General features: G+C 46.0%; 1 protein-coding gene across 1 annotated transcript in view; it reads right to left on the bottom strand.

Moving 5' to 3' along the window:
- The window catches only part of pkn1a (protein kinase N1a), a 255,923-nt gene that overhangs the window by 142,995 nt on the left and 102,558 nt on the right, over positions 1–10,370 (bottom strand). The window contains exon 6 of the mRNA XM_048617854.1: positions 3,370–3,642. Within this exon, the coding sequence (XP_048473811.1) occupies positions 3,370–3,642 (273 nt within the window). The remainder of the gene's footprint in view (positions 1–3,369; positions 3,643–10,370) is intronic.

The following is a 10,370-nucleotide window of genomic DNA, read 5'->3' as shown; positions in this document are numbered from 1 at the left end:
TGATGCTGCTTGGCCTGCTGTGTTCATCCAGCTCTACACCTTGTTATCTCCAATGAAGCAATGTTGTTCTACTCCGCTTTGTATGTATATGATCCGGTCTGTTAAGTTGGGTTGTATCATTTCTGGTTCTGTTCTGCATGGATTTGTATATGGGGTCTAATTCCACATGTTTGTTGATTGCATTACGGGTTGAAAACCAGGCCTCTAGGAATTCCCGTGCATGTCTGTGGTTGGCTTGAGCTTGGATGGTCACGTTGTCCCAGTTAAATTAAAGGCCATCCAACTGAGCACATGGACTGTAGCAGTTGAAGGCAGCAGCTCACCTCCTCCTTCTCAAGGACAACTAGGGATGGACAAGAAATGCTAGCCCAGCCAGCGATGCCCATGTCCCACAGGTGAATAAACAAAAAAGAGCTGGTCCAGAGTTCACAGATTAGGTTGGAATATGAATCTGCTGTTGATGGCTATAGATGCCCAGTCTGGAGTTGCCTGAGCTGTTCAAAGTCTGTCCCATTTAACCAGTGGTATGGACCAGACCAGGACTCTCCCTCTTCAAAATATAGGAAGGCGATAGGGTCTAGGCCCTAACTAGGCCCTAATTAACTGTACCAATATAGGCAGTGTCCCTTAAACACACGCTTTGGCAAAATTGCAATTCAGCAAAACAGTTCTGGTTCTCAAATGCTGCCTCTCTTCAGTTCAGAAGAAAGAAACAATCTGCTCCTTTTGATTTTACAGAGGAAGCCTCTCGTTCCCTCAGCAGCCAGTAGACCTTTAACTAACTGAAAGCAAAACTAAAAGCCTTCTTGGGTCTGTGTGAGCCCTGACCCCGCCCACTCATGATTTTGTTCTCTCATTAAAAATAACACCCAGAGAGAACTCAAAAGCTATTTACCAACTGCCTGTCTGAAAGAGACATTTTGGCACCATTGTGGCAACACCTCTCTGCAAGAGAAACAGGACAGATCACATCTCTCTTAAAGGCACAGTACCGTCACACATTTGCCACACAATGACCATCACCCCATGACATTCAAGGCAATTTCCCTGCTAAATTTCTTACTGTTAATATCCTGGGAGTGGAGAGTGGTCACTAGTGAACCAACCACACAATGGCAAGAATAACTTGAACCAATCAGACTGTGGAAAGAGCTGGTCAGAAGCTCAGATTTCCTTAGCGAGTAACTCACTTCCTAATACCCCAAGGCCGATTCATCACGTACAAGGTGCAAATCAGGACTGCGATGAAATACTCTCAAAAGGCCTCGATGAGTGCATCTTAACAACAATCTAAACGCTCAACAGCATCCAGAACAAAAGTTAAGTGCATGCTTGACACCCTATCCACCACCTTAAGGATTCAGTCCTCTGCACCACCAGTACAGAAGTAGCAACAAATGTGGAGCATCTACGAAGTATATTACAGCAACTCACCAAAGCTCTTTTGACAGTTCCTTCCACTGGACCACTATCATATGAACAAAATCCCAGAATTCCCTAACATAGTGAGTGGACTGCAGCAGTTAAAAGCAATCATGAGCAACCACCTTCACAACGACAGTTAGGTACAAGTAACGAATGTTGGCTTTCCCAGCAATGCTGGGAATTTCATGAATTTCATGAATCCTTAAAAGGAAACATCCTTGTAATCTCACCTGTGAGCTACACTGGCTTCTAGTAAAATTACATCTCAATTTAAAATTTCTACCTTAAAATTTCTAATTTTCAAATCTCTCCATGTCCTCGTTCCTCCCCATCTCTGTAAACCTCACAACCTTCTGAGATCTCTGGAACACCCTAATGCCAATCATTTCATCATTGGCAGCCTGCCTTCAATTGCAAAGGTCCTAAGCTTTGGAATTCCCTCTCTAAATCTCACTCTACCTCTCTTTCCTTATTTGAGATGCTCTTCATGGACACTTCTTAGGGGGGATATTCTGGTGAGTATGTCTAGTGAAGTTATTTGGGTGGAACTGAGAAATAAGAAAAGGATGATCACCTTATTGGGATTGTACTATAGACACTGCCTCCCCCCAGATAGTCAGTGGGAAATTGAGAAGGAAATTTTTTAAGGAGATCTCAGTTATCTGTAAGTGTGGTAATGGTAGGGGATTTTAACTTTCCAAAACACCTCCAAACTAGACTAGCCCCATTTGCCTGCATTTGACCAATATCCCTCATTCAGTCCAAGATGACAGTGGAATAGGACGCTTCAGATGGAACTCGTCCACCCCATCCATTTCCTTTCCTTTTTTACTCTTGCATCTTGGTTGGTCCTGAGATTGTGGGTCTTGACCGTGACTCCCCCTTCGAGGCATGGGGTCTGCCAGCAGTTCCTTGTGCTACTAGCCGATGATCGATCCCTCGTCTTTGATTCAGAGGGCATCTGAGCCCAAGTGAGGCATTATTATAGGGCTCTCTTCTCTCCAGAACTGTCCAGTGATGAAGCTCACGAAGTTTTGTGGAAGGACCTGCCGCAGGTCAGGCCCGAGATTGCCGAGAGGCTCAATGCCCCTCTAAACCCGGAGGAACTGACCAGTTCCCTCAACCACCTTTCCAGGGGCAAGTCCCCAGGGCAGGGCAGGCTGACCGTGGAGTTCTTCAGGGTGTCTGGGATGTCCTGGGGGATGACTGTGCACGGGTCCTGGAAGAATGTATCGTGACCGGAGAGATGTCCCTTTCTTGGCACAGGGCCATCATCACTCTATTGCCTAAGGGGGATCTCAGTTTGCTAAAAAATTGGCATCCGGTCTCCTTCCTCAGCGCGGACTACAAAATCTTGAATCGCCTTTGCACCGTGCTGGACCACATGATCAACACAGACCAGCCCTACACCACCGTGGGCCGAAGCATCCACAACATCCACCTGGTCTGGGGTGTGATCAATTATTCCTAGAGGACTGGTCTGTCAAGTACCTTTCTCTCCCTTGATCAGGAAAAGGCATTCAACAGAGTGAATCACAATTATCTACTGGGGTCTCTGCGAGCATTCGGGTTCAGGACTCTTTTTGTCATCTCAATCCACCTTCTGTACACTGTCGCGTAGTGCCTAGTGAAGGTTAACGGGTCCCTGATAACACCCTGTGCTTTGGGAAGAGTAGTGCATCAAGGCTACCCTCTCTGTCCAGTTTTTTTTAATCCCTGTTTGGAGCCATTCCAGTGCCTTTTGTGTAAGCAGCTTTTGGTTTTGGCTCTGCACATGCTGGGGCTGAAGGTGGTTCCTTCAGCATACACTGACGACATGCTCCTCATGTTCACAGACCCAGGTGACCTACGGAAATTGCACAAGTGCCGGGACTTCTGGTTGCTCTGTGGCAGATGCACACCCTGCCAGAGGAGCTCCAGTGCTTAATGTGGAGTACCACTCACCTCCTCTACCTGGGAGTCCATCTTTGCCCTGCTGAGGAATCCTGGCTGGCAAATTGGTTTGAGTTGCAGACCAAGGTGGCCACCCACCTCGCACACTGGATGGGACTGTTTCGAGTGCTGATCATAAACCAGCTGGTGGCCACCATATTGTCGTACCGGTTGGTCACTTTGGTCCATGTCCCTGGCTTTGTCACCGCCATCCAGAAAAAGTTTGTTGAGTTTTTCAAGGACAAGAGGCAACACTGGGTCATTGCTGCGGTTCCGAGTCTCCCGCTTAAGGAGGATGGTCAGGCATTTTCATACCCAGGCTTCTGACCCTGCAGCGATGCCTTTATGTTAGGCTTCCTCCAAGGTAGTGCGCCCTAATGACGTAGTTCTTCTGTCAGGCGCGCAGCCTCTGTTACAGCATACAGTTACTGTCTGTGGAGTGGTCCTGGCCTCAGGTCTTCTTCCAGGAATTGCCTGTCTGTCTTCTATCTGGACCTGATCACAGTCTGGGACACTGCTTGTGCTGGAGCTCTCCCGCTATAGGAGTGGCAGCTCTCGTTAGGGAGCTTTTGCTCAGGAACAGGTTCCTCCTCGAGTGCAATTTGCACTGGTCAAGGGAGGAGAGAGCTCGGGATGCAGAGCCTGACCAGAGTAAGGGACACACTGTATAGCAGAGGAGCGGGCTGGATAACCCTGGCACCGAACTGTGATGTCATCGGTCCACCTCCAGTTCATGACCCGAACCATCCGGAGCCTAATGAACAAGGCACTTGGTCCCAACACCTCGCCCGCAGTCAAGGCAGCTGAGGCATGCGGTGGGCTTCCGGACAAACTGACCCCTCCGGAACTCAACATTGACCCTGCGCTGCTGACCCTCCCCTGTGCCCTACAATCTGAGCCATCTCAGGGATATCCTCCTGGTGCCCTTTCAAATGACACAGGGTGTTATTTGTATGGGTTGATGCCGCACACTCTCCATTGCCGTGCCTTCACCTGCTGCCCAGACACTCCTTGGCATAACGTTTTGTTCATCAGCCATCAACAGGTCTGGGCAGCAGGCCAAAGAGGAGCTCATTGTTCCTGACTGTCTGCCCCTCCTTCATGGTTACATCTGCACTCGGGCATCCCTGGAGAGGCAGCATGCGGTGCTCACTGGCACGGTTGAGGTCTTTTGAGACCTCTTGGCACTACGGGGGCTGGAGTGCGTTATTAGCCTGGATAACGATATTCTGATTTAGTTAATCGTCTCTGTAGTATAAGTTTCCATTTCACCTTTTTGAGTTTGCATTTGTTTTCAGTTTGGTGCCCTGGGAAGAGGGTTGCTTATATTCCCCTGTTTCCAATTTTGGACCCCTTGGAAGAGCCAAGGGTGCTTCTATTTTAGTCCTGTACTGTCTCTGTCTCAGTCTCAGATACTTTTGATAGGGATTGGTGGGGGGGGAATTTTTAGTTGAAGTGAGCTGGGGATCTTCCTCTGGATTTTAAACCATTGTTGTCCCTGTCCCAGGAGTGCTCAATGGGGACGGAGCAGAGGGGATTTATTTAGTTGGTTATGTGTTTGTTTGACTATTTGTTTGCTTTTGCTTGAGTTTATTTTTATTTTGGCCCTCTGTCATCCATGCCCAAAAGAGGTTGGCAGGGAGAGAGTCAAGGTAGAGCTGTTTTTATGGAGATAGCAAGAACTGCAGATACTGGAGTTAGAAACAACACAGTGTGGAGCTGGAGGAACACAGCAGGCCAAGGCAGCCTCAGAAGAGCAGAAAGGTTGACGTTTCAGGTCAGGACCCTTCTTCAGAAATGGGGAGGGGGAAGGGAGCTGGGAAATAAATAGAAAGAGAAGGGGTGGGGCTGGGGAAAGGTATTTGGGATGATGATGGATGGATGCAAGGTGGGGCAGATAGGTGGGAGTGAAGACGGGCAGGTAGTGTCGGGTCAAGGAAGCAGGAGGGAGGATAGATGGGGCTGGGGAAAGGATTTGGGGTGGTGATTGGTTGGATGCTGGTAAGGGGTAGTGGGGATTGGTTGGCGGGAAGGGTAGGGTGGGGTGGATGGGTGGGGAAGATGATGGACAGGTTGTGTCAGGTCAAGGAGGCGGGGATGAGAGAGAGGTTTTGATGTGGAACGAGGGCAGAGATGTGGAGATTTTAAAACCAGTGAATTCTATGTTAAGGCCATCAGGCTGTAGGCTCCCAAGGCAAAATATGAGGTATTGCTCTTCCAGTTTACATGTGGTGTCATTGTGGCACTGGAGGAGGCGCAGGATGGGCATGTCATCAAGGGAGTGGGATGGGGAGTTAAAATTGTTGACGACTGGTAGGTGTTGTCGTTTGTCGCATACACTGGGCAGATGCTCCACAAAACGGTCCCCGAGTCTGCACTTGGTCTGACTGATGGAGAGGAGACCACTTCGGAAACAGTGGTTAGGGAGACCAGGTTGCAGGATGTGCAGGTGAATGCTGTTGGATATGAAAGTTTGCTTTGGGCCTTGGATGGAGGCGAGGGGGAAGGTTGGAGGTGAGGGGGAAGGTATAGGGGTAGGTGTGCGGAACGGGAGTGGAATGCTCCATCTTGGGAGCAGAGCCTCATCCCCTGTCAAAATAAAATTCCGCCACATCTGCTCCCAAGATGGAGTGATCCACTCCCGGACATCCCAGATGTCCTCCTATTTCAAGGACTGCAACATCCACCCCCTCCGGTGATCGTTTCCCGCACTTCTGCCCTCAAACACCCTCCCCCCCAACAAAAATAAAGACAGAATCCCTGTGGTCCTCACATACCACCCCACTAACCTCCACAACCAGCACATCATTCTCCACCACTTCCGCGACCTACAATCTGACCCCACGACCAAAGAGATATTTCCCTCCCTGCCCCTATTTCGTAGGAACCGCTCACTCTGTGACTCCCTCGTCCACTCCACACTCGCCAATAACGCCACCACACCCAGCACCTTTCCCTGCAACCGCAGGAAGTGCTACACCTTTATTTTCTGTTTTGGAAGAGCATAGTGGGCTTTGCTCTCTGTTTCACCTGGTTCTGTCCCAGGAGTGGTTCTTGTTTTCTTCTGTTTACATCTTTCATTTAAAAGAGTGGAGGGTTGCTTTTTGGACTGGAGGCTAGCAGTACGCCGCAAGGATCTGTGCTGGGTTCACTCCTTTTTATCATTTATATAAATGATTTGGATGTGAATATATACGGTTAGTAAATCTGCTGATGACACAGTGAATGAAGTTACTTCAGAGTACAACAGGATCTTGTTCAGGCCTTTAAGGGCACAGTGGCTCAATGGTTAGCACTGCTGCCTCACAGTGGCAAGGACCCGGGTTTGATTCCACCCTCGTGCAACTGTCTGTGTGGAGTTTGTATGTTCCTCCCCATGTTTGCGTCGGTTTCTGCTGGGTACTCTGGCTTCCTCCCACTGACCAAAGATGTGCAAGTTAGGTGGATTGGCCATACTAAATTGCCCATAGTGTTCAAGAATATGTATGTTAGGTACATCAGCCATGGGAAATGCAGGGTTACAGGGAAAGGGTAGGGGGATGGTTCTGGGTGGGACGCTATTCGGAGGGTCGATGTGGACTTGTTGGGCGAATGGTCTGTTTCCACACTGTATGGATTCTATATTTTTTATAAAAGCGCGGATCGAGTTTAATTTTGATAAATGTGAGGTGTTACATTTTGGTAGGGCAATTCAGGGCAGGACTTATACACTTAATGTAAGGTCCTGGGGAGTGTTGGTGCAGGTTCATAGTTCCTTGAAAGTGGAGTCACAGGTAGGCAGGGTATTGAAGTAGGCATCTGGTACACTTGCCTTCATTGGTCAGTGCATTGAGTATAGGAATTGGGAGATCATGTTGCAGCTGTACAGAACATTGGTTAGGCCACTCCTGTAATACTGTGTTCAGTTCTGTTCTGTTGGTGTGAAACTTGAAAGGGTTCAGAAAATATTTACAAGGATGTTGCCAGGGTTGGAGGGTTTGAGCTATAGGAAGAGGCTTAATAGGCTGGGGCTATTTCCCCTGGAGTGTCGTAAGCTGAGGGCTGACCTTATCAAGGTTTGTAAAATCATGAGGGGCATGGATAGGGTAAATAGTCAAGGTCTTTTCCCCAGGGTAAGGAAGTCCAAAATTAGGGGGCATAGGTTTAAGATGAGAGGGGAAAGATTTAAAAGGGACTTAAGGAGCAAATTTTTCACGCTGAGGGTGGTGCGTGTATGGAATTAACTGCCAGATGAAATAGTGAAGGCTGGTACATTTACAACATTTAAAAGGCAGCTGGATGGGTATATGAATAGGAATGATTCAGAGGGATAGGGGCCAAATTTTGGCAAATGGGACTAGATTAATTTAGGATAACTGGTTGGCAAGGACAAGTTGGACCAAAGGGTCCTTTTCCACACTGTACATCTCTTTGATCAAACTTTTCGCCATTGTCTTCAATATCACGGTGTGTGTTTGAGTACTAAAGATTGTGTTGTAATGCAGCTGTGCAGCACCGTGGCATTTTGTTTATTAAGGTGCTATATTAATTGAAAGTGCTGTTGGTGATATTGCTTAATATGCCATCAGCTATCAATTTAATGCACCACTGTGATACACAACACTTTGATGAATGTCGTTACGCATGCATGTCATCAGATACCACTGCATGCCCACAGATTGCGCTCATAATCAGGCAGTAAGTTACTGGACAATACTCATTACATCTAGTCAGACAGAAAACTGATATGCAGAAAGTTTTCATCTTTAGATTCAGGGGTGAAAAGATAAAAGGAAAATAACAGACACTAATCAATGCACAAACACAAGGTATCAAGTCAGTATATAATAAGACCATTTAACCCCTGATTCAATCCAACAAATCCATTACAATTGAGATAAAAGTTCACAACCATGATTCCAGATGATTCAATCAGTGCTAGAGTCTGGCTATCAGACTTCAATAGAAAATCTCCCCAGGCACTGTAGTCTGAGAATCTTGTGGGTACATGTGTTTGGAATACAGGTGCACTTATTGCAATGCTAGACAAAAGAAAGTTGTGAACACAGCCTTATCCATCACGCAAGCCAATCTTCCATCCATTGACTCCAACTATACTCTCGATGCTTAGGAAAGGCAGCCAACATCAAAGATCCCTCCCACCCTGTTTATAATCTCTTCCAATCTCTTCCATTAGGCAGAAGATACAAAAGCTTAAACACACATACCAACAGGATCAAAAACAGCTTCTCCCCCCCATTATTAGACTTCTGAATGGACCTCTCAAATTTCAAATCTAATGCTGATCTTGTTTTTTGTACACCTTCGTAACTTTGTATTCCTCACTCTGTTCAATCACTCTATGATCTTTGGTGGAATGATCTGCCGATACAGCAAAAAGTTTTGTTTTGCATGCAGTATGTAGATACATGTGACAATAATAAATCAAATCAAAATCTATAATTTTGTCTTATTAAGAACATTCCTCCTTCCTGCCTAAGATGTTAATCAAACTTATTAATTCTACTGAAGCCTGCATCTCTTATTAGATCTATTTATTTTCTAGGTCTGAATGCTTCTGCCAGCAATCAATCCTAACCTGCCATGCCAAACCATGAATGAAAAGCACATAAAGCCCAAGTTGCAGTGGTGTAGTGGAAATATCACTACATTAAGTATTCAAAACCTCAAATTAATGTTCTGGGAATAGAGGTTTGAATCCCAAAATGGCAGATGGCAAAATCTGAATTCAGTAAAAACCAGTCTTTTTTTAAAACCAGATTTTTTTTAAAAAGCTGGTCGTGTAACCACTACCATTGATTCACTAATCTGCCATTCTTACCCAGGCTAGCTTACATGCAAGTCCAGACCCACAACAAAGTAGCCAACTCTGAACTGCCCTCAGAAGAACCTAGGGGTGGGTAATAAATGCTGGTCTAACCAGCAAAGCCTGTCCCATTAACTATTAAAAACAACTCAGTCTCCACAACACAGGTTGTGTCTGAAAATTGAGTGCCACAGAATCACACTGATACATCATGAGCCAGGGACAAAATATGGGATAATTTCATTGCATCTATAAATGATTTAGACACAGAAATGAAGAGCTTTAAGCCCAGATTCGCTGATGGCTCAAAGTTAGGTGGCAAAGTAAATCAAAGGTGAATCCAGAAATTTACCAAAGGATACCAATAGATTGCACAGGCAAAGCTGTGGTAGAAGAAACTCCATAAAATGAAGTACATGGAACATTCAATCTGAAAAAGTTTGATTAAAGAATTTCATGAATCGATAAATCTCTGCTCATTTGAGCTTTCAAGGTCCAAGTCCAAAATCACTAAAAGCCAGTGGACTGATGTGAAAAATAACTAGAAAGGCTGTTTGAATATTGACCTTTATAATCAAGGCGAGCTGAAATATGAACATACAAATTAGGAGAAATGGGCCATTTGGCTCTTCAAGCCTGCTCTACCATTCAACAATATTATGGGTGATTTGTTTGTGTTCCAAATATAAAGAGATTGAAGTTATACAGTTGGTTAGAGCTCTGGCTCTGGATCCCACCTGGAGCACTATGTACATTTTATTACATGCCACAATGCAAAAACTGAGGTAAACAGATATGATTTTGCTGCCATTACTGAGGCTTGGCTATAAGGTGACCAAGATTGGGAACTGAATATCCAAGGATATTCACATTTTGGAAAGGAAAGGAAGTGGGGTAGCAATCCTCCTAAGGGGTGAAAAATCAGTATCTAGAATTTTTCCTAGGGTGGAGGTAGCTATTACGAGGGGGCCTAGTTTTAAAGTGAGTGGAAGTACATATAGGGGAGATGTCAGAGGTAGGTTCTTTACTCAGAGTGGTAGGGACGTTGGTAGGGCATTGCCGGAGAGGGTAGTGGAGTCGGCCTCATTAGGGGCATTTAAGCGGCAATTAGATAGGCATATGGATGATAGTATAAGGTAGGGGTGGAGGTTAGATAGACCTTAGGTTTTAGGGTAAAAGTTCAGCACAACATCGTGGGCCAAAGGGC

This window comes from Rhincodon typus, chromosome 38, assembly GCF_021869965.1.
Source record: "Rhincodon typus isolate 14 chromosome 38, sRhiTyp1.1, whole genome shotgun sequence".
NCBI classification, from domain to species: Eukaryota; Metazoa; Chordata; class Chondrichthyes; order Orectolobiformes; family Rhincodontidae; genus Rhincodon; species Rhincodon typus.
The sequence above is the reverse complement of the archived record's forward strand: the minus strand, read 5'-3'. Positions and strand labels throughout refer to the sequence as shown.